This window comes from Scophthalmus maximus, chromosome 9 (assembly GCF_022379125.1).
Source record: "Scophthalmus maximus strain ysfricsl-2021 chromosome 9, ASM2237912v1, whole genome shotgun sequence".
Taxonomy (NCBI): Eukaryota; Metazoa; Chordata; class Actinopteri; order Pleuronectiformes; family Scophthalmidae; genus Scophthalmus; species Scophthalmus maximus.
Window position 1 is genome coordinate 11,579,504 of NC_061523.1, and position 25,035 is coordinate 11,604,538.

Consider the following 25,035-nt stretch of genomic DNA (forward strand, 5'->3'; position numbering starts at 1 on the left):
TGTGACGATACACAACACACGTCTGGACAGTGGAGTTGGAGAGAGATCTTGCTTCCAAGCAGCATTTGAGCAAACGTTTTATGTTTATTCATATATCAATCACATTCCTAATATTGATATTCAGAACTATTTGAACACCAAACATACAAATAAGAGGATGTGTGATGATTGTGCACACAGCAGATAAACCAGGTTATAATTTATTTCCACAACATACCATGAAGATATCAAGTGACTGAACAGAAAGGTCATTTAATCTCATCATACATTATACACAAGTCATATTTCATGGTCACGTTCAGTCTTTTTACAGGGCAGACATGGAACTTCAACTGAAAAGGGTGAAGGGACTGTCGTGTTGGAAACAGTTCATTTCTGAAATGGTGTCCCTTTTCATGTGGATTTCGTTTTTTGTTTGTTTGTTTTTTGCTTTTTTTATCAAAATGCATGCAGAGTTGTCTCAACAGTCCCAACAGTGGTTTGGATTAGTTGTCTTCAACCCCTTACTGTCCAATGTAAAAACCTTTGTTTCTCTTTCAACCACAGATACAGTAAAATAGGAAAAAATACCTGTGATACAGCAGCACTGTCAATACTTTGCTATCATCGGCTTACACTGACAACTAATGACAATGACAACCCACTGACTGATGGATGATCATGGGACCATATACAGTGAATGCAGCAAACCCGTGTGAAATCACACATCCACCCTCTTCTGGCGACTTTATCCCAACGAGGAAACGAACACGTCGCAGCTCAGTAAAGGCTCGACGGTCACACCCTGTCCTCGGGCACGATGTTGTCCTGGTTCACCCCTCTCTTGTCTCTCTTCTTCCCGAAGGAGAAAGAAAAAACTCCACCAGTAGTCTCCCCTGCCGGTTCACCACCTCTCGTCTCCCCGCTCGGCGCTCGGTGCTGACGGTCTGCAGGGCTGCCAGGCAGCAGTTCAGGTGTGCAGGGAGTTGGAGTGGTTGCCCCCCAGATGTACAACGTCTCCCCCTCTGGGCAAGGCGGGAGACCATGGCTCAGGTAGCTGGGGCTCGGACTGGCCGAGGACGGCAGAGTGCGCTGGCTGCCGTTCAGGCAGCCGGAGTTGTGATCCGCGGAGCCTTTGCGCGAGTTTCCGGAGGAGCTGAGGTTGGAGGAGCGGTAATTGTACGCCCTCCAGCCAGGGCGTTTACGCTGGTGACACTGGCATCTCAGGATGCGAATGAAGGCCAGCTTGAACTCGCGGTTGTAGCAGGGGTAGATGATGGGGTTCAGGCAGCTGTTGAAGTAGCCCAGCCAGAAGATCACTTTGTAGAGGAGGTCGGGTGGGCGCAGGTTCACATTAAAAGACCCTGAGGAAGCAGAATAGAGAGGGGGAAAATGGAAATATTGCATTCAATGATTATTCATTGATTCCTCCTTCTTTATTTGGTATATGCCACTGAGGTGGCAGCTAATCTTCCTGGGGTCCACAGACAATGAAACATACCACATGTAACATATAACTCAATAAAACATGACAGTGCATCAATTGCATCTAGTCATCGTTGTACAGGTCCATTAAATACCATTTGGTTTATTGTTAATGTGTGTTGTTAGTAGTCATTGAAAACTTGCCTTACAGGGTGCTTCAGTGATCGTAGATAACTACCTTGTTAGTGTCCAGCCTCGGGCCACTGAAACCCCAGACTAACCCCTCAAAGGAGTATTTCAACATTTTGAGAAATGTGCTCAGAGAAGATATATTCCACTCAACATCTGTCTGTCTGTTTAGCGTAGAGCTAGAGACCGGTTAGATAGTTAGATAGGGTTGGAAGTACTACATTTTAAAATGACATAGTTGAGGAAGTGGTATTCAAGCATCAGATCACTGCACCGCTCCACTGTCTGTGATTGCAGGTTATCATTTACCCAGTAGGTGGCAGCATTTGTTAGGAGTTGTACAACAATATAAAGCAACAGAGTAAAAGGCCAGAGAGAATAATCTGAGGCACACATTGTTCATCATTTGAGACAAGACCTTGTGAGGATCTCTAAAAGCACATAAAGTGCTTTCTTTTCAAAAGCGCAGACTCTGAACATGAAAGAAAAGTGGCAGCCTATTTTCTGAGTGGTTGTGGAGGTTGAGCTGCCACAGCAAGCGTTTCTTTTTTTTTTGCACCTGTAAATTGTGTCATGTAGTGTTGTTTGCGCAAAAACCTTTGCAGGCCTACAGGTATATAGCTGAAATCGTTGGTGCATGGGTAGGACTTTTTTCTAGAGACAATCCCAATGACGGAAACCACAACATTGCAAAAAAATATTACATATATTATACTACAAAAATATGTTTGTCACATATTCTAATGAGGGAGTTTAGCCTGCACTCGCTAAGTGGCATTAATCCACCCTCTTTTTCACCATGTGGCCAAGCTTCAACAGAGGAAGAATATCTTACAAGCTAATGAGGTGAGAGGGGTCCTGAGGATAGAAAGAAAGAAAGAAAGAAAGAAGGACCGACTGTGTGTTTGTAAGAGCTGCCAGATGTAAGCAGAGCGGTGTTTCTTTACCCATATTCTTAAATTCACATCACATTACTGGAGAGACTGAGGATGCACTATATAGTCTCAGGCTCTCAAGTGTGAAATTACCTCTGGTGAGATATTATAGGCAGAGGTTTAACAATTATCTGAAGCGGTACAAGGTACGTTATATCTTTCATAGCCTCGGGGTGAAATGTTGCAGGCAGAGGGGAGTTGCATCCCTTTTGTTAGTTGAACATTATCCAAACAAAATTTCACTCTGTCTCTGTTTGATGCAACAGAATCATGTCGGCATACCTGCAACTATGGAAAGCTGATGCCGCAGATGAACACACACACACATACACACACACACACACACACACACACACACACACACACACACACGCAGACACACACACAGACACACAGACACACACACACACACACACACACACACACACACACACACACACACCCACACACAGACACACAGACACACAGACACACACACACACACACACACCCACACACAGACACACACCCACACCCCTTCTTGCCCTGTTGGATGTTATTTACTGATCTGAACTTTGGTGTGTTGTTTCGTTCCTCCGAATAGAAAATCCAATTCGTGTCACCAGCTGTGCGGCTCAGGTGGAAGAAGGTCTTCCACTAACCAGGAGGTCGATGGTTCGTCCCCTACCTCTTCCAGGCTGCGTGCTGAAGTGTCCTTGGGCAAGACATTTACTGTAACCCTAAAGTGCCCCTGACGGTTCTATGTAAATGATGTGTAATAGAAAACAAGCACTGTGTATAGAAGCGCTTTATTAATGTGTGTGTGTGTGTGTGTGTGTGTGTGTGTGTGTGTGTGTGTGTGTGTGTGTGTGTGTGTGTGTGTGTGTGTGTGTGTGTGTGTGTGTGCGCGCTCTTGCTGCCAGACAGTGAGCCGAAACTAGAGACTGCTGTGTCAATGTGTCTTGGCCTCCTGTGCAGTAGATGAATGGGTCTCTTCTAAGTGGCTGGTATGTTCACATGCTATTTTTGCTTGTGGACAGCCACTTTAATGTGATTACATAACTGTATGAGTTATGCCTGTGATTTGTAAGGTGGCATTTAAACTTTGCCATTGTTTGCTTTCTCTCTTTACTTTATTGTCCAGCACACTTTGTCTTCCTCTCTTTGTTGGTAACTGGTTAAAAAACAAATAATAACTGCATCACAAATTGTTTTCTCTTGGCATTTGCAAAAACAAAATACAGCTGTGTTGCTCTATACCTGGCTCCCAGGAAGGGCCCCTGAACAGCTGGAGGCCCCTTCAAAGACCGAAAGGTGGGACATTGCCAGTGTGCGCCTCTTTTCCACTGGAGCACGGGACAAGAGAGAAGGAAGTCGGAGTGACTGTCGTCAGATAAGGTACATGTTTGTATGTTTTGGTTCTTTGTGAACGTGGACCATTTCTGTCCCGCGAAGTGTGTTTATGTTGCAAGGCCTGGTAGAGGATGCGAGGGGCTCGGCTGTAAGACAAAAGTATGGCGATAACAGTGGGAGTTATTGTCGGCCGGTGGTCTCGTCACCTCTGCTGAGAGAAATGTTTGCGTCTCCTTTCCCGAGGACAGACACGAGCGCACACACGTCTCACTGTGGAACACAGGAACATCTTAACAAAACAAGGCATCCTGTTATTGTCACCATTGGAACAAGCAATACCTATTCTGTGCCATGCAGTGCGCACACACACACACACACACACACACACACACACACACACACACACACACACACACGCACACACACACACACACACGCACACACACACAATCTGCTCTCCATAAACTCACACAACCTGCTGCTTCATAACACAGCCCTAAATATGATTAATACATCTTGATCCGAAAGGACAGAAGTGTTATTACCTGTGCAGATTGCTTTCAATGAAACCATAGCATGGAGCTATATTTAGCAAAATTAGGTTGACATCGCATGGACCCCCGCTGTCACCCCCGCCGCCCTGTGGCCTCTCGGGCTCAGCTCTGCCACTTACTTTCTCCTCCATGGCTTTGACACTTAGCACTCTCATTATTTTTCCCCTTCAAAAAAACATTTCAATTACCCTCAGACAACAAGGGCCAGGCAGATGAATGTAACAAAAAAAAAACCATAATACTACATACACACACCAGGCCACACCTTCACACAGTCACAGTATATCTTCCAAAAACACGTACACAGTAGCAATTGGTTAACACCTCCAAGTGTTGGTTTCTCTCACATTTGAGCACACTGCTTGCACCAGTTGCTAAATGCCGAGCCCTTCACAGGACATTAGTGCCTGCGCTGGGTGTGAAAGAGCCGCGGGAAAATGTGTGCAACGAAATAACGCAGTATCCCCCTGAGGATTTATGATTTCTCTGTGGTTGAGCTGTTGGGAGATGAGAACGAAAGAAAAACGACTCACTGAAACACAATACTCAACGTTTGGCCTGTTGACCAGCGCCATCTTGGTTTATTAAAACAAGAAGTAATCAAATTTGGGGGAGCACGTCCATTGCACGTCCACCTACACCAGCGACCTACACCCAGTGGGCGGTACTACCTGTCAATCAGCCGGTATGGTGGTTTGTCATCTGTTTTACTCTAAATGGGACCATCATTTACAAAATGAACATTATTCTGGATTGAAGAAGACTTGTAACTAGAGATCGAGACCATAAACTCTAAAGGAAACTGTTCACTGACTTTATGAATCACGTGACAAATTGAGTCATTTTCTCAAAGACACAGAACTTTGGCAGGGATATCTACAGTATCGTACCTAAAAGGTATGTCTAAATATTCAATCTTTGAAAACGTATAATATTTCATATTTACCACCCTACTGCTCAATGAATGTATATGGTCTTTAGTTGTTTTCATTGGCTGGCCATTTTTTTTTACAAAATGTGATACAAGAAATGTGTTATGAAATAACTTCAGGTTTAGTCGTGGGACGAGATAGCCAAGTTGGACAGCGCTCAGTGTGTGTCTATACGATTTTGGGCTGTTTTTTGTCCAACGAAGCCTGGAGCAACACTAACTTAAAAACATTGATGGATTGTTTATAATCCTGGAGTCTGTATATCTTACTTTGCTCCAAGTTCGAGGCATAAAAGGAGAAACATTAATTCCAAGATCTGAAAAATAAGGACTCAAACTGTGGGACCGGTGGCCGCGTGCTTGCCATTTATGTCGAAAAACAAAAACAAGGTATCTACAGAATCTGAATCAGTTTGGTGCATGAGGTTGATGATTGTTTGGGAGACAGTTCACATATTTCTTTAAGCTGCATGTGGTTTGAAGCTGGGACTTCAGGAGTTAGTCAGAGAGGCTCTTGCCGCCAGCTTCCAGCCTCACTTTGATCCTTTATTCTTTAAACATCACTGGTGACAGATGAGAGAGAAGCAGCTCGTGCCTCATTCACACTGTCACCCAAAACATATATAAGCATACCTGACGTGCACATTAACGCGTACAAATATTTCATCCGTCCACCGCCAAGGCACACACACACACAGACACAGAAACTCCCACATACAATACATATAAGTGACAGTGTGCAGAGGAAATAGCGGAGTAATAACAAGTGTGTGGCAGGAAATCCCGCTCTGTGGGTGGAGGCTAATGAATACAGAGGGAGCAACATGAGTAGAGTCCCGCTGGCCTATCAGGCTTCTCAGTTCAGACGTGAGTCACACCAGTGAGCAGGGCCACAAACGTCTATTAAGAAACAACAATGTCTCCTGCAAACCAGCTTTTTGAATCAGAGGATGCTTCAGTTTCAGTGTCCTGCTTTGACATCGTGGAGCTGCATTGTGTTGCCAGATGACGGCTGAGCTTGATTGTACACTTTTCTTTAATGCATCTCTGATTCCAGTTACAAATTGAAGGGGAAAAAAAGAAAACTGTGTGCTACACTAGAGGTTGAAACGAGAAACGTAACCTCGGGAGGTTTCTTGGCACTTTGTTGATTAGCATTACATAAGCAGGCCCCTCCTGAACCTGTGCACCCTGAAGCCTGTCAAAAACGCACATTTGGACAAATTACATTTGTTGTGTGCTTTGAGTTTGTTACTAAGAATTTACACAGAGAAGCGCAATAATCCCTGCTGTGACACTGCATAGTGATCCTGCCCCATGCACTAATGACTAATGTGTGTCCATGTGATGAGCTGCAGCGTAAAGCCAGGGGCATAAACACATTCCCATATGTCCACCACAACACACACACGCACACGCACACGCACACGCACACACGCACACGCACACACACACACGCACACGCACACGCACACACACACACACACACACGCACGCACACGCACACATACACGCTCATATTAATTCACAGTCACAACCCACAGTGCCACAGGGATTGTGGCAATCAGGGAAACAAAATCCTCTTCTAAAATACAGCCGCCATGCTTGTAGTCCAGACTTTGTTCCAAGAGACCTTTTGTCCAAACTTTGATCCCAAAAAAGATTTGTTTAGTGTTCTTCACCTCCTCAGCACAATACAACATGGGATACACTGTTTCATTTTCTCTGCAGTTCTTTTTAACAGCCAACACAGAGGGGGGTTGAATGAATGTCAGTCCAAGCCACTTCACGGGGCTTGGACGAGGCCCTACAGGCACGACTGTCCCTTGCTATATGTGGACTAACCATGTGCATAGGGCCCTGTGACTGCAAAGGGGCCCTGTTGTGTCTGCCACATTGCCTTTTCCCCCCCGAGATGAATATAAGGAAAATTGTGAAGAAAGAAAATCAATATTTTTTATGCTTCAGAGATGTACAGACTTGAGCTGACCAATAGCTCCAGGTTCCCTATGCTAGTAAGTTTCATTTGAGGGAAATAACTAGCTAGAAAGCAAACTAACATGGATCGATTAAAAAAAAAAAAAAAGTTTAAATACTTCTTTCAATTCAGTTTGTCTAAAGGCTTGAAATACAAGTTAAACTGAGGTGCCACTATATCTGTTTATTTTCAATGTAAGATTATCCCTGCGGTGGCCAGTAACATTTGCAAATAAACATCAATTGACCTGGTATTTCCTTTCTCCACTGACATAGAGGGGAAAAAAAGACTGCACCAATCAAAGCGCACTCTTGGTAAGAGGAGAGATGCAGGACAAGATGAGGAGACTGACAGAAAAGAAAGAGAGAAGGTGATGGAGATGACAGATGAAGAGCAGGTTCTGCCCACTGTGGCCAGGATTAGCATGATGCCCCTGTCCTCATCAACACAAACTAAAAAAAACCAATTACAGTGTAGTGTCTAAACACCACAGAGATATTTGTTCTTTGGAAATAACAGTGAAGCCTTTAGGCGCAGTTTAACAACAGATCAAACCTAACATAGTTATAATGTTATAATATAGTATAATATTATTACATCACATTGTATCGGGGGTATTGGGGGCAAGCCAACAAAATTTTGTATAGGGCCCCCAAAAATCTAGAGCTGGGCCTGAGGGAGGCCACCATCGTCTTCACTTGGCTCACACGAGGAGTGTATTTGTTGCATCAAAATAGATTAACTGTGACTCAGTGGGTAATGCAACAATAACACTATTAATGTTTGGGTAAGCTTATGAAAAATTCCTCCTTAGTCTCCTAAAAACATGTTTGTTATCCCTTATTATGGGCTTTGAATTCAGAGAGCGCATAGTCTGCATGGCTTTGGCTTCACTGAGTAAATGGGGCAGAGCTTTAGAATCTTACAGTTGATCGGAATCGAAAGTCTGTATGAAAAATCCATGATGCAAACTAAGTGAATTACAAATACAGATACTCTGAAAGCCTGAGAAATAGTATAGCTCTCCATCGGAGTGCGGCTATAATATATGAGTGATGTCATTCTTCTAATCCTGCAGTATAAAAGGACCACTCCAGTATATCAAAGCCCACGCATAGGTTTGGTGGCAAGTCAAAGTAGTAAATGCTGTACCCAGGAGACGTTGCCAGAGTCAGCCGCTGATATGATTTACAAGACCTGCAGTGGATTTTAACTGCCCCGTTTAACTTCCTATAGACATTCAGACCACTGTGACAAATAAATCAATTGTTATCAGTGTTTTTAAATTATAGTGTGATATGAGGCAGAACAGATTGGGGTTTGTATCTTTTTTTGTGCGTGCGCAAATGACCAAACGTCGGTTTCAGTGTCAGTCTAACAGACCATGTGTGAACCTGAACCTACCTATGGGTAAGGCGAGGAAGAAGGGCAGCCAACAAAGCGTAAACATGCCGACCACTACTCCCAAAGTCTTTGCTGCTTTCTTCTCCCGGGAGAACTTCAGAAGTTTCAGCGCGAGGGAACTTCTCGCCTGGTGCGCGCGGCCCTTGGCGGCGCCCGAGCTGCCGGGCTCCTCCTGCACCTGAGAGCCCTTGTGGATCCTGAGGGTCAGCTCGCTGGAGTTCATCCTTTCGCGCATCACACCTGCCTCCAGGTTCTTAGTGGTTCGTTTAGCGACTATGTACACGCGGCAGTACATGGCCAGGATGACGACGAGCGGGATGTAAAAGGAGCCGAGGGAGGAGAAGAGCGCGTAAAACGGCTCCTCGGTGATGGGACACACCGTGTCGTCCGGCGACGGCGGCTGCTTCCAGCCGAGCAGGGGCCCGATGGAGATGACCACCGACAGCACCCACACCCCGAGCATGGCCAGCAGAGCCCGCTTCTCCGTCACGATGCCCGGGTACTGCAGCGGGTGGCTCACCCCGATGTACCGGTCGATGGATATTACGCACAGGCTCATGATGGACGCGGTGCAGCACAGCACATCCACCGCCGCCCAGATGTCACAGAATATCCTGCCGAACACCCAGTAGTCGAGGATCTCCAGCGTGGCCGACACCGGCAGCACCGTGGTGCCCAGCAGCAGGTCCGCGATTGCCAGGTTGATGATCAGGTAGTTCGTCGGGGTCCGCAGGTGCCTGTTGCACACAACCGAGAGGATGACGAGGATGTTGCCCGCGATGGCGAACACGATGAAAGCCCCCAGCACCAGGGCGAGCGGGATGGCTCGGCTGAGGTCAACTTCGCTGGGCTCCGTGTGGTTCCCCCGGGAGCTGTTGGTGAAGTTGACCCGGGGATACGCGCCCGGAGTCCCATCGAGTTCCGAGGAACCATTTTTCCAAAATGTTGTGACATTGTCAGTGCTCACACTCATTTTGACTCGGGGGGTTCTCCATAGCAGGCTTCAGCTGACTTGGAACAGCAACTGACGGAAAGAGCTGCACCAAACATAGATAAACTTCGTCTATATGGCCCAAGTCTGCATGGTTCAACTTCGCGTTTGCAGCTTCGTTTCCAAATTAGTGCCGAGGTGTTTTGCCAGAGAAATCCGTGCGCTGAGCAGCCGAGCAGTCCCCATGCAGTCCCTCTCTCCCTCCACTCTCCTTTGGGCTCAGTGGAGAAGTGAGGGGCGCAGCAGTCATACCCTGCTCCCCCCCACCCCACACAGCTCTGCCATATATTGACTAAACATCCTTGAATTGGAGCCTGTGAAGCGCACATGACGCATCATTACATGAAGAGCTATGACTTATTTTACGCACGTGGGATGGAGCAGATTTTGGGAGAAGCGCCTCTATAGTGTTTTGTATTATTTTTCTCCTCAGGAGGGTCAATAACTGGACAATTAAGGCACATCTCTGCCAAAAGCACATTAACGGTGTTTTTTTAGCTTGAGGTTCCTAAGAGGGGCAAGATGCTTTAATGGCAGTAGAAAGAACCCAGGCTGATACAAAAACTTGAAACTGAAGGTATGCTTTGCCATATACAGTATGTTCCAGTGAAAAACATACCTTGACATAAGGTCTGCTCATGTATGTGCGGTTCTCAGAAATATTTAACAGTGTAAATAATGTGTTCATGCAGGTGACTTGAAAGGTTAAGCCAAAAAGGTAAGTAGGTAAGTACCTCTTCGTGAAACAGACTCCTATTATGGTCAAACACAGGAGTTCCTCAAAGTAATCTCATTTTGGATGTGAGCTCAGTTAGTGAGGAGTGACTGATTTAATGGCCCGAGTTCAGACATGCACATTCCTAAAACTGTGGTTTCCTCCTGTTTAAGAGCTTTTTGCCTATACCCATGATGTAACATGTAGTCCATGACAAATGGTTGGAAAAAACATTTTCTGAGAATCTCTCAGAGAATTGCAGCTTTTATGATTCATTCAACAGAATCTTCTCAGCTCAAAACTGTAAATTGCACAGCTTCCAACTTTTAGAAAACTCAGAGAGGAAAAAGGGAAAAGTAAATGCATATAATGGTTTTGGACAGGAGGACGATCTGAATGGCCAAAATGGTTGGACAGAAAAAAACATTTTCAGTTACATTTATCCCTTATTTGAGGAATGGCCACTTAGTATGCCTGAGTCAGGAGAAGCAGACAAGTGATGGAAACAGAAGCAAAACAAGAGTTAACATTGGCTTTTCTTTCCAAGGCGTAGTTTTGCAATCAGTAATCCTAATGATTTTTACAAAAAGGGAACGCTACACTTTTTTCAGGAGAACCATTAGTATTTAAACAACGTTGGTCTCTTATCTCTAATTTATAGATAGATTTTATCTTATCTCTACTTAAAACAGATGAATGAATTGGATTTCTCAACAAACCAAAATTAATAAACACAGGCCGCATATACAGGCACCTTTAGGTCTTCCAGAGCTGAGTAAGACCTCCAGCTGTAAATCAAGAGATCCCTAAAATTTTACAGTGTGGGGCGGCATTCCTTCAGAGGGGATTAGGCATTAGACGCCCACACTGTCTCTCAATCCTTACACAGACATGTATTTTATCCATCTTTCTTATAAGACGAATCACCTGGAATTGCATCAGTTCATATCAATGTCTTGATTTATAGTGCTGGGATAAACTGCTTCTCAGTGTCCATTTCATTTGATTGAATAGACTGAGCTTTCAAACAGCATAAAGGCTTCTGCTGCTCAGCGTGCTGCCAAGGGCTCTGCGTGAGAGAACAGCTTCACGTCAGTCGCTGGAAACTCCGCTTGAGCAGCAGCGTCCGCAGTCTGTCTGTGTGCTTCAGTGGTGAGGATTTGCCTTGAATTCAAGAGGATCAACTTGTCTGCTTGGCAGGGCATGGCAATATACATTTTGAATTACATAAGACATGGCTCCATGTTTTGAGCAGTCATTTGTCATTATCTTAATCCATTTTTTAGCATTAATCGCAAATCAATGGAAAAGATGATATATTCTAGTCTGGAGATGTAGATACTTCTGGATTCAGAGTATTTATTATTTGCACACTCATATTTCTGTGAGGTATATTTTAAGGATTATTTGTCCTGCAATTTTTAATACCAGTCTTCAGTCATGGTAGAAAACAATAGTTTATTTAATTTCATCAGGCCAATGTCCAGACCTTGTGCTTTATACTGTTTGGGTTCAACCATTTGGGTTAAATGTTTTACCTGCTGCAAAGAGCTGAGAGGTCCAAGACTCACGTTGACCCTTTGCTCCCGTTTAAGGCCTGAACTCAGTCTGGTCTGGTCAAGGCGGTACTCCTGTCATTGACTCCGTATGTTCAGCATTAGTCAGTTCAACCGGAGAAGACAAATACATTCGCTCCACACTGAACACACAGGACTGAGCAGCTTTATCTGTGGTAAACTTTGCAGAACAAGTGACTTAACTGAGGTTTATGCCATTGTTGCTGCTTGTCAGGTCTGAAGCAGGTGAATACAAAATGATGGTGTTGTATTCAGATCCTAAGCTCAAGTAAAATACAGCAAAATGTACTGCAAGTTAAAATCACCCATTCTTTGATGCTTAAAACACTCAAGTAAAGTACATGTACTTGGACACTGTTCTTAGGATCTACCCGATCTATAGCAGCCCACCTGGATGAGTGGGCCTCTGCTGCCTCGTGTAGTCTCTCCCACAACATGCATGGGTGATGTTGTGTAATATGCCGAGACCTGGAAAATACTAGGATATTACTGGGTTTAGAAATATTATTTCGGAACGGCCGTAAATAGACCCAAGGACTGAAAGACAGAGAACACAATCAGCTCTCCGGCTGTTAATCTTGATACGTCCATGCACTTGAGAGAATGACAGGATACGCTGCATCATGCTCTACCACAAAGGTTTGAGGCACATTTTGTATCCATCACCAAGAGGAAATTAAATTTCATTAACTTTAGAGTCCGTCTGTTGAAATAGCCTCTATGCGTGTACCTGCAATTACGTAAGGGAACACATCTCTCACCAGTGCCTTTTTTGTACACACAAGTAAAATCGCAAGAGGAATATTTAGTGAATCATATGGTTTTGTTCATCTTTATTTAGGTTGGCCTGTGTTACTTATAATGAGCAACATTTAGCTCTTGATTCTCTTCCTCGGGGCTGGTGTGGGAAAGGCGGGGTTAGCGATTTTAATCCAATACACTCTTTGTCAAATTCTGCTGATATCCCCTCACAGTCCGCTAGCTGTGCGTTCTGTGTATGCGCTTTTCATACACAGCCCTTACTCTGTATTTGGGAAACAAAGAAAGATGTTCTCCTCAAACAGTGCTTTTCCAGCCAATCAGCAACAGGGGCATTCAAGTTCGTTTGTGCTCGTGCAGAATATGTTATATATTCTGCCTTGGTAATGCATGTGTTTGATTTTAGAGGTGAGTTCAAATATCAACAGACCCTATACCTTTAAGTATTGGTGGCTTTGAGTTTCATATTATACTGTATCCAATAGTCATACCAAGTATGACAGGGAGAGAATGAGAAAAACAACAACTGTCTGTCAGCCTAACTGACCGAGGTCGAGGTGATCTGTCACAGTGAGTCCTCCTCCTGGATGACCCTGGTTCAAGCACTGCTGGTGGCCCTGCTCACCTCCCCAGACAAAAACAGAGAGCGAGCGAGCTGGGAGTGTTGTTGAAACTAATAATGAGCTTTGTTGTGGTTAGTTTGAACAGTTAACGACCAGAAAACCACCAATCTGAAGTGAAAGCAGCTAGTTTATGGAAAGCAGTTCCCCTTAAAGTTGGACTAGATAGAGTTCTTATATTAAAAATGGAGTGACTACATTTTTACATTTTGATGATTAATCAACAGCGAATTATCATTCAACTTTGCAGTTCTGGGCTCAATGGAGCTTTTAAGCACCTTTTATAGCTCATTGATTTGGTTTTAAGGCCCTTAGCTTTGTTGGTTTTGTCCATTCCCTCCACTCTCATTAGTGTTATTTCCATTTTCTCTGATGAAACTTTGTGAGCTACCTGCACAAAACTCAAACTACAGACAAACAAAGCACTAAAAAGAGCGTGAGTATTTGTACTGACATTCATCACACGGCCACACGACTCCAAATAAAGTGTCTGCTGATGTGTAAATGAACCTCTGTTTATGTTTGCGCTTGACATTTTGATTTTTATAATGTGGAAAAGGCTCCATGTTGTGTTTACAGCTTGTTCTCCTTTCAAATGGCCAAAACATCAATGAACGATTTTAAACAAATACCATCTTCATTTTTGATTTCATAATCTGATGCATCACATATTAGATAAAAAACATTACTTTATTAATACTTATCTACTACTGCATAAAGCTTACCATACATACAATTGTTTCTTTGAGTCTTCAAATTCCAGACTCTTGTAATAACAAGGGGGATCCCATCTGGCATCGTTCGAACAAGCACAGGATTCACACCTCCACTCATGGATGTGACAGGCACGGCCGCCTGGTTGCACATTTCCCAAAAAACACACAGACAGACACCAGAACGAGGCCAGCAGAAGCTGCGTTAACATTTTTGTTTCCCAGACAACAGACGACGGACTCCTGATGAACAGTTCTTATTTGGGATATCATGAGATATCTTGGACAAGAAATCCCCATATCTGTCCAAGTGAAAATGGAAAGTGAAGTTAATCGCTCCTTTGGGATTTTGCTGGGAATATGTGAAGGATAATGATGGCAACATTCAGAAAAACTGACCAGTAACCAAATGGGCATTGTTTGTGTCTTTTGTATCAAAAAAACTCTAATGAATTTATATGTTGGAATTTTTTATTCCCATGAGCTTAGTTGCAGCTAAGTGGCAGCTGTAAAATAGATTCCACAGCACGGGGCTGATTATTGCAATGGGAAATTGCTGTGGATTTCAGCTGAGATGTTGATGAGATGAATAGAAACCATTTCCCACCAATCCCCATAAGTCAAACTGCTGATTTGAGCAGTTGACCGATACTTTATGAAACTGCTCTTACTGCTCTGAAAATACCTTCTGCTGCAAATGGAAATACGAAGCAGTGGATATCATGTGTCATTTAATATGCTTGATGATGTGTGAACTACACTCTACCTTCTCAACTCATATAACGGTCATTATTGGAATTTGTGTGCGTGTGCACAGCGACCAGACGACCCTGTCCAGTTCCTGGGTTTCATCAGCTGCATCACAGCAATGAGTGAGGGAATGATGGTGATCCTGTGGATAAACCATAGTTACATCAGACACACGTGTTTTTTACATTAACTGCTCTGAACCACAGTGGGAGGAGACTCCTGCATATGCTTCTCCCTTTCTTATTTCCCTTTTTCCCTTTCACAGTATTCCATCAGTTTGATTCAGTTTACATATTTGTTTCCGTCGTTTTTCTTGTTATTGCTCTCAGTTGTTGTTACATGTTACATGTACAGTGTAACATGTCCTCTGCAAATCCTTGGCTTGTGCTTGGCAACACATTCAAACTTTAAAATCTACAGCAACAGCACGGTTGACACGTGTGACTATGATCCGTCTGATTGGATTGCTTAATTTGTTTTTGTCCAATTCGAATTTTAAACAATTGGGAAAATGACTCTTGTTCTTGTGGATCTTGGCCCCAGAAAAGTACAATAATTTAAGGACAACAAGATCCTGGTGATTATATGACAGCTTGGGGAAGGCTCAGCAGCTGGCGTCCGTCAGAAAAGAATAAAGAAAAGAGAAGAAAATGGATTTCATCAATGCTGCTCCGCTGCCAGTGTGCTAGAAGAGACCAAACTGTTTTGGCTGCACAAAAGAGCAGATGAATAGCCTTCCTCTTGCTTGTTAAGAGCCCGGGGCATGATTGAGCTTATCTGGTAGAACATAGCCTGAAACACTATCTCAGACCTCAGCTTCCCTACGGCTTTTATTTACCTGTTTTTCCTTCCCTCCTCACATTACTGGCCATCCAGGATAGGTTATCATATCAGCTCACACAGTCACAACAACTGCCTGTACAGTTACACACACGGTTTACTGCCACACATCGATGTGGTACCTGCCCTGCTGGAAATCAACAGCTGGCAAAGAGGGGATTTTCTCCATCAGTGGGGGAAACTGCAAGTCCAGCACTTTCCAAACCACTATTTATAATTGACGACTAGGAATTGGGAAGCAGTGAATGTAGGGACGCACTTAAATTTGATAAAGCTCTGGTATGGTTCCTGGCTGACCCCATCAGAAATGGCGTAGCACAGGTTGTTTGACAAAGACAAAAACAGGGCCGGGGCAGGGTGCGTGCGTGCGTGCGTGCGTGCGTGCGTGCGTGCGTGCGTGCGTGCGTGCGTGCGTGCGTGCGTGCGTGCGTGTGTGTGTGTGCGCGTGTGTGTGTGTGTGTGTGCGCGCGTGTGTGTGTGTGTGTGTGTGTGTGTGCAGGTTGGATTGTGGAAGGTGTGTTCATCAGAGGGGATTCTTGGCCGATGATGCTTGAAGCTGGAAATGGGCTGGCAGGAGCCCAGGCTTTACATACACAGTGAGCTGCTGAGTAGACACTTTAGCAGTGTGGTGAGCCCCAACCATTAGATGATTGCCTCTGAGCTTGTTTTTTTTTTTGAGGAGAGTGAGACTTCTTATGTCTTCAATGTTTTCCTGCAGGATCATGATGATAAGGTCTTTGATCCACCATTTAATCCTTGGAAATTCATAAAATGGTCGTCTGCATGTTTTCTGTCCGATGCAGACGCCATATCAACAGATATGATGATATGATGCCACTGTCTCTGAAAAGCGAGAGGTCTTTGGGAAGATTGTCAGCTTTATGCATATAAATTGAATTGCAGAATTCTTTCTTGCAAGAGAAAGTGACAGGTTGTTAACCCTGCAAAGATGTGAGGACTGGCTCCGTCAGAGAGCATGTTGGTGGCAACCTCGTGCTCTCCATCATATTACAGATTGAAAATTGTCCAGATTCAGGACTCTGAGCTGCACGTCATCATTACATCTGCATACCAGTAAACTTTTAAAATACCAACTTATTCCACTGGGAAGTAAGCAGCAATTTGTGCTTGGGGAAATGTTTTGGCCACAATGAAAGGAATGTGTGTTTGTGTGTGTGTGTGTGTGTGTGTGTGTACGTGTGTGTGTGTGTGTACGTGTGTGTGTGTGTACGTGTGTGTACGTATGCTCCCGCAGCATTGTGTCTTCAGATTGATTGTCACTTTGGCACAGGTTGTGATAAAAGAGTGTGTAGCATGTAAATGTAAGTCTGTGAGTGTGTGTAAGAGTGTGCAGTGTACTTTATGGAACAATTGGAACTGACAAACTATAATACTAATACTGTCACATGAGGATAAGAAGTGTTTAGATAAATTATAGCATTTCAACTTCCTTTGTTCATCTTTCTTTGACACCAAACCTTTAGCTGATGTGATTGAAGCTAACTTTCAACACTCTGTTTTTTACTGACTAACACAGATAAATTCAGTTCTAGTGCTTTCATCTGGTTCCAGCCTGTGACTCAGCCAATCAAGGAAATTAAAAGAGAAAAGATGGGAATGAAGACTTCTGTGGATCGATGGGTGAATGAAAAACACATCTTGTTAATGTTAATCAGTCGTGTTCCACAAACTAAATTGAAACTTGGCACCCTGCCTTCAGAGTGAAATGAATTAGCCAAAGCCCCTTTAAAAATGATGCACAAACAATATATCAAGGAAAGGTTTTCCTGATTGTCATGTTTAGACAAAGTAGGATGAATAGGCTGAGAAATGGAGACAAAGACAAAGAGAAAGTAACACATTCTTGTGCATAGGGCACATTATATGTCACTCATCACAAGCATTTTTGGCCAAATTCACGCAAATCTGATCTGAAATTGACGAAAACATTGCAACCCCACAGGAGAAAAAGAATCCTGTCGGCGGAAGAACAAAAGCCTACGAAGAAGTGATAGAAAAAGAGAGAAAAGAAGAGTGTACCTCGAACAGGCATTCACTCCATGGATCGAGAGGCCTCAAAATCATCGTGCAGTTTGTCATCTTTCTACTAGATCAGTAACTAACACAACCAGCCTACTTATTAATACAACCGGGCATTTAACTCTAGGTTATTTATTCCATTTTTGGGTTTTGTTTTCGGCTTTGGACAGTAGCCAGGCTGCCAACTTTGAGTTATCCATGATGCCAACTTTGTCACTAGTTAATGATAGGAGTCAGAAAAAAGAAGTAGGAGCTTCAGTGTATATACTTCTTTCTTCTACTCCCTTATCTCCAAAGTGGTGTTGACAACTTCCTCAGGCGCTGTGAGGAAAAGTACATGCGTCCTTACCGGTGTCTTGCTACTGCAGCGTCTTTACAACGGTGACCAAACAATAATACGACCTGGAACCACCAGGAGCACGAAAGTCTGTTGCCTCCTCAATGGCGTTACTCATCAAAAGTTACCTCTAAATTCTTCCTTCCTCATCCTTGCATTGTTTTTTATTAAGAAAATGCACAAATGAGGAAATTAAATCTTACCTGTCTGTTTCGACAGCCTGTACGAACACGTGTTGCTGTGATGTATTGCTTGTTGTTGGGCAAAATGAAGCGAGCAGACCCATTTTTGTTCATTGATTCAAAAGAACAAAGCCAAGACAGGTCACATAACCTCAGCTTTGAAGCGTTAATGAAAACTTATTGAGTTTTGGTGAAGAGATGGTGAGTCTGTCTGTGTCTCTCCGTTTCTCAGAATATCCTGTGAAAACTAGTCAACATCTCCCGGTGCCTGAAGTGCTAAACGTGGCCAAACAGACAAATGTAACAACGGCTCATCGGGAGGAAGCCGGAAAGGTTAAGACAGATGAGCAGTGATCTGCTGGACCTGTCTATTCCAATAGATTTTCTTCATCGAAGAGGTCATGTTGTCCTCCTTCAAATCCAGGTACACTGTGCTCATTTCTCATCCCACACACTCTTCTTTTCTCATATGAATTGGTTAAAGGGGACACACTGCCCAAACCCATCAAAGGCTTTCTGGTCTTTGGAAAATAATATATATTCAAAAGGAATGAAATATGTTCATAGAGACATTTTCTGAAGTGTTCAGAAGGCCACCGAATACGATTCACATCATTTTCATACTCATCAAACCATTCAGTGACCCGCTGTGTCCTTTGGATGGGGGCACTGTCATCCTGGAAGAGACCATTCACAACAGGATAGAAATGTGTCATTATTGAGGAAGGTGATCACTCAGAACAACGTGATCTTGGTATGCAGCAGGCCAGCAAAATGCCCCCCACAGCACAACAGGGCCAGCAGATCCCCTCAGTGTTGGGGGGGGGGGGGGGGGGGGGGGGGGGTACCTATTGGCCTGCACCACACATGCACTTGCCCACTTGTTGAAAATAGAGTGAAGGATGAGAGATCTCACCAAATCACTTTTCCCCCACATCTCTGTGGAGGGGTTTTGCGCCACTGAATTCTACAATGAGCATTGATCTTTGTAATGAGGGGTTGATGCACTGAAGCCCCTACTATAATATCCCTCTCTGTGTAATTGTCGATAGACTGTTCTTGCTGACACAGTCTGATCACCTCCTCTAGTGACATTCTCACTAGAAGAGAAGGTCTTATATATTACACTTAGCACGAGCATCAAGGTCATCAAATGTGTGCTGTTCACTGACGTCTCTCCCATGGATCTTCAGTCACTGTTCTGTCACACCAGTCAGTTGAGGAGTGTGACTGAAGCTCTCCAACTCTCTTTCAAATCGCTCAGATATTTTCTTCTTGTCATTTTCAGCACTTTTAAACATACTGCCACAGAGCACGATTGGATGTTCATGGCTTCATTGTAGCTGTGTGGAAGCATCTGCATCAGTCATATTTCTCAACTCATGTATTCAGGTTTTTCCTTTGCCCCCTGTCTGTATATGACAGAGTGAGTATTAAACGTCAACTACCTCAGATGAACATGTAAGCTAATAAAAGGTTAAAAGGTCAATCATGTTTCGCAATCTACAATATATTTATAGAAAATAATGGGACATTTTCTATGGGAATACGCAAAGCTCTTTCTCATACCACGGCTGTTTGGTTAGCCTTTGGTTAGACATCTGACATTGGAAAGGGTCTTTTGAAAGCAGCGAGAGGTTTCTGATGTGAAGACCCCGGCCCAGACTCACTGAGGTCACACCAGGCCCCCTGAAGAGAAAGAAAAGCTGTGAGTGTATAAAACTGGCTTTTCCCTCATCAAAACATGATTCTCCTCTAAACCGCCTGCTGCCTTCACTGTATTTTAAACACAGCTGTGGTTTAGCTGGTATGCGCTCGAGTTGGAGGTCATTGCCCCTTTGCTGGTTTTCCATCACATCCCGAGAAGCACCGACATACTCTATGAGTTCATTCTTAAATTAGCAAATGTTGAGAATAAAATCATGCATCCTTTACAGGAATTGTTTGCTGATTTCTCTCTGATGGTGGTTGTTCTTTTAATCAATTCTGGACACCTTTGAAATTTCTCTTTACTTCTCAATGTGTAATTATGTTATGTAATGTTCTTTTGGCCACTTAGGAAACAGAAACAAGCTGTGAACACAACACTATCATATCATGCCAAACTTGTTGCAGCTGCCTATTTACACATCCAGCAGACAGAACAAGATTATCATTGTTTTGGAGTTACGTGCCACCTGATGAATGTAAGTCCAAATTTCACTCTACTTTTGGCCTTGCTCTCCTCCACACCAGCACACACTCTTTAGCTGCTTATTGCTCCACCATTTTCACCAGCTAGTCCGTGACTGTTTGTCTGCTGTTTCCTGAACATGAACAAGCCATGAGGGTGTAAAGCTGTGGGCAGGAAAAGTATAACAGTATCTGATATGCATGTATCTGCATCACTCAACAGATCTGTCCCTTCTTTGATGCCTTCAGTTTACTGTAATGTGTTGCACAAGGTCATTATTGATTCACCTTTGTGGAAGTGTTGTTTGTGAGAGTTGATAAGAGGCTGCGTTGTTTTGTGATGCTCCATAACCACCAGCTGGAAGGCCTCATCACATCCCCACATGTTGTCCTCACTCACTCGACAGAGTAATTCTTCCCAAAGGTAGACGGTGTATTTATAGGGTCATATATTTTTGCTGCCGTTATAAATCTAAGCTCCCAGGACCCTTCACAGTTTGTGGACGTCAAGTGCATCCGCTCAGCAGAGTCAATAACTGGCAACAGATAATGTGGATCTGCTGATGTGAGTAATCATGAGCTAAGGTTGTGCATGAGTGATTTGTTGCCGTTCCAACAAACTGTGGAAAAACTCCCCATGTTGCAGTTTGAGAGCGTTACATATTATGCAAAAGAATGTGTGGACACACAACATGAACAACAAAAAAAGTTTATTTGAGGCTTGTGATAATCTCTGTATCTCTTCACAGGACTTGCCAAAGGGGAACAAGTACATGAGTCAAAATAAACTTTGCGTGGAAGTTTGTAAATAAGTCCCAAAATAAGGCCTCACAGATAACTCTCTTGACATTGAGCACAGCCAAACCTCTGTGAGGAGGAAGATATTTTCATCCTGAGAATTGTTGTGGACCATGAGACCCTCGAGCAGCGAGGAGGACCGGGGACTTGGAGTGTGTGATTGTGAAATAGGTCTGGACCCATTCAAAGCAAGCAAGAGCGAGATGGATTTCCAGCTTTTGCCCAATTCCAATTAGTCAGACGTGCTGCAAAGTTTCCCAATTCAGCTCCCAGTGCAAACTCATTTCAGGTGCTTTTCCTTGCCAGTGATCAAGCACAGATATCAAACAATTTCTGTTTAGTGTCATTCATCACTCCTCATCCCAGGAGGGAGGGGTGAAGAAAAGTGCTCTGGTCAGGATAACACTATTCTTTGTCACCATTTCAGGAGTACCATTAATATGCTCATAGAAATCATAGTTTTTTGTCTTTGAGGACATTATCAGCATGTTTATCCCAATGAAATCAAATCTCAGTTGGTTTTTGGATGTTGTAGATTGCGAGAGAGATATAGAGACATAACTCTTCAGGAACGGTGTTGGGAACGCGTGGTTGCATTTAGTGGTGGGGGAGATATTAGACATGGACAGTGACAAATGTTTTAATGTGTTTGTTTTCATTTCTTACAGCCTGGGTAGATCTAATGCATGTGGGTGGTATGTGCATGTGTGCAATGAATGTGTGTACAACTGGACACTGACAGGCCAAGAAACGGTCCAGAGCATTACCTGAAACGTATCGTTCAACATTTACGGAATGAAAATTAGTTTTAATGAGTAAATAACTGAGACTAAGTAAGTGCTGGAAGGCGATATTTTGAATTTAAATATTTTATTTTATTTATTTATTTATTTATGTATTTTTGACAATGCCAGGCTAGCAGTCCCCGTTTCTAGTCATTGCCATAGACAAAAAAAGATAAAAATGGACGTAGTCATTGGGAGGAAGTAAAGATTTTCAGGGTATTTTCCAAAATGTCAAACTATTCTTTAATGTATGCGTCTTTGTGGAGCGGTTTGCCTTCCTTCATTTACTTTAATCAGTTGTATATAATCCTTTGTTAGAACTTTGGCACAAAAATATATCTAATCTAATTTCTCAAGTAATCCTACCTGTTGCACCATATTGAATTTCCTTTTCAAAACACTGAGGTGTTTAGAAAACCCTTTATTCAGTTTGTTGTAAGGTTTTTGCTTACGAAGCCATTTTCTTAATTAGAGTGAAAAGGTGCTGTTCAATTTTAGCTAAGGAATGGTTGAATGCTCTGGATGATAGCGATGAGAAACAGCTAATTTCAAGGAACATTGGTTTTTGGAGACCTGGCAGACTGAGCTTGAATAAGTAGAAATTCATTTTCATTAGCTGCATGTTGGTGGTGTTTTTTGTTGTTGTTGAGTAAATCACATTTTGCTTCCTTCAAACTTTGAGGAAAATCTTGAAATATTGTGATGAGCGAGACTTTCCGATTGATTAACACCAAATAAAATAAAATTGGCCTTGTCTCAATTCGATCTACCATTCAAATACAAATGAAGCTTAGGGAATGTTCAGTCATGAAGACTGTTTTCTGTGCATGCCTCCTATTTCACGAGCACAGTTCCTGCTAGAGTGTCTCTTGGCTCCATCATCTCATTCTCGTTTTCATCCAATCACAACCTTACAACCCCGCATTGTGCTGATCCCTTACAAGCTGTCAAAGTGTTCTCTCCCTCTCTCCTTTCATACAGTTTTCTGTGCACTGGGGGAATGCTCTTTCATATCTGAAGCACCTAATTCATTGGACAGCTTCCATGATTCTACTTCCTGCTGGGGACTAAGCACCAAAGTCAATTCCTCCTGTTCCCAATAAGACTAAGTTCATTCTAATTTACTCATTCTCACTCGTTTCATTGTAAGTCTCCCCTGATTGAAATACACTTAATTCACTTAATAAGCCAAAATACAGTGGCTTAGTGAAAGAAACAGAAAGTGTCACAAGCATTTTACTGCCTCTGTTTCATGGTCCTGCCATTGTGGACTCTTGCTAAGTGTCTGTCACACAGGAGATTTTCCATCCACATTACATACATTTAAACATTCAATTTGTGTATCAAGAATTCTGAGTGGAAATTTGAAGCAAATCTCAAAAATATCACAAACGTGTTTTTATGCTTTAATGGAAAAGACAAACTGAACATATCATGACTTAGACAAAAACATATGACTTAAACATCCATTGAAGTGTCTGCTGTGTGGAATAATGAGGGCAACTTTCCTCAGATTACTTGAAACTGCAAGAGCTGCCATATTTCATTATGTTTTACAAACTGTTGTTCACCATTTGACCATGATGCTAATTCATCTTGTTTTGCTTTCTTCTTCTACAATGTTTAAATGGCATCTGAATGGAAAATTAGTGCCACAAAGTGCATCGACGAATGACCAGTCTACCACCAACTATAAACCAACTCTTAAAAATCACACTATAAGGTCTCATCCTTACTATGTAAAGTGCCTTGAGATAATGTATATTGTAATTTGGATTATTCAAATAGATTGAACTGAATTGAATTGAACTGAATAAAAGCATTGAATGGAAAAAAAACGAAGTTAATTTGCATAATCTTTTGCCAGTTTTCTCAAAATTGAGTTATATCGTGTACTACATTTGGATGGAATCCTGGCCACTCATGTGGCTTACTGCGACGCCTGATTATACTTGAACAGAGCCATCTGCTGATATGTTCTACTGATATCCAAAAGCATAATTAACTCACACAGTGAGTCACAGACAGATGACAAAGCAGGTGCAAAAAGCCTGAATAAATGATGTGGGGGGTCACTGAACAGTTTGTGTGAAAGTGTGAAAATGATGAGAATCATTTAGCCCCCACAGTCACCACATATAAAACCAGCTCAACTATAATGAGGGATTTTGGACAAGTGTTAGTGCTCTCCACCACCTTCGTCGAAACACCAGACACGAGAATAACTTTTGGAAGAATAACACTATGCCTTCCAATAGATTTCCATAGACTTGTGTAATCTATAACAAGGAGCATCGAAACGGTTCTGTCAGCTCGTAGTGGACCAATCCCTAAAACACTTAATGTTTCACAGTAATTTTGTCTCCCTTGGATTACACACTTAATGGCTTCCATATTCCATATGATTAGTGTGCATTTTTAGATAATTTCTAATGTGCAAGGCCTTACAAACACAAATATAACTTAATGTGCATCATCTGTCACTTTGAGATTTGTCTTTCTGTAATTGGTCAAAATTAATCTGAGGGAGCAAACTAAATGATCAACTTCAGAATCTACCAGGCTCTCCTACTCTAGACCAAAGTGTGGTAACAGGGATCATTTCGGTGTTATTGTGAGCCAGGGGTAATTGCTTCCAGACCACAACCACTGAGGTTGACTGAACTCACCAGACCCAAGGCAGTTGCTGCACTGCCAATCGCTGTTTGGGCTTTCTCCTTCTCTGCATGTCCAAGTGAATTCGGAAAACTGTCAGCCGACTAGATTATTATCTCCGCCATGTCTTTGGCCCTGATCCCTCAGAGGAGGCTCCTTAGACGTACATATTTTCAAGGAAACCACAAACACTATGATGTAGATTTTGGACAAGGCTGTCTGCACCAAGACGTTTTACAGATATACTTTACAACACCCTTTAAACCTCTCTGGCTGCTGTTGAGATGATAGAATAACACCATCCCCAGGGGAAATATCAGCTTGGCTTCCATTAGTTAGCAAGACACACTGGACTAGCATCCGGCTCCACACTG

General features: G+C 43.0%; 1 protein-coding gene and 1 long non-coding RNA gene across 2 annotated transcripts; one reads left to right on the forward strand and one right to left on the reverse strand.

Annotated features, from left to right (window-relative positions):
• Positions 1–64: 64 nt before the first annotated feature.
• On the reverse strand, positions 65–9,972 carry LOC118319816 (alpha-1A adrenergic receptor-like). The gene is made up of 2 exons (XM_035650477.2): positions 8,728–9,972; positions 65–1,343 (listed from the first exon to the last, which is right to left on the reverse strand). Exons 1-2 carry the CDS (start codon positions 9,698–9,700, stop codon positions 778–780), a joined length of 1,539 nt encoding a protein of 512 aa, XP_035506370.1. The 5' UTR covers positions 9,701–9,972; the 3' UTR covers positions 65–777.
• Positions 6,087–23,819, forward strand: LOC118319817. Its single transcript, XR_004796104.2, has 3 exons — positions 6,087–6,212; positions 7,599–7,693; positions 22,988–23,819. It is a non-coding gene; the product is annotated as an uncharacterized LOC118319817 (long non-coding RNA).
• The last annotated feature ends 1,216 nt before the right edge of the window (positions 23,820–25,035 follow it).

What these genes read in the sequence shown, in the direction of transcription:
- LOC118319816 (XM_035650477.2), bottom strand. Translation starts at nt 9,700, where the DNA reads ATGAGTGTGAGCACTGACAATGTCACAACATTTTGGAAAAATGGTTCC. An exon ending in CTTCCTCGCCTTACCCATAG is followed by an intron (nt 1,344 to 8,727) that starts GTAGGTTCAGGT and finishes CTGCTTCCTCAG; the next exon opens with GGTCTTTTAATGTGAACCTG.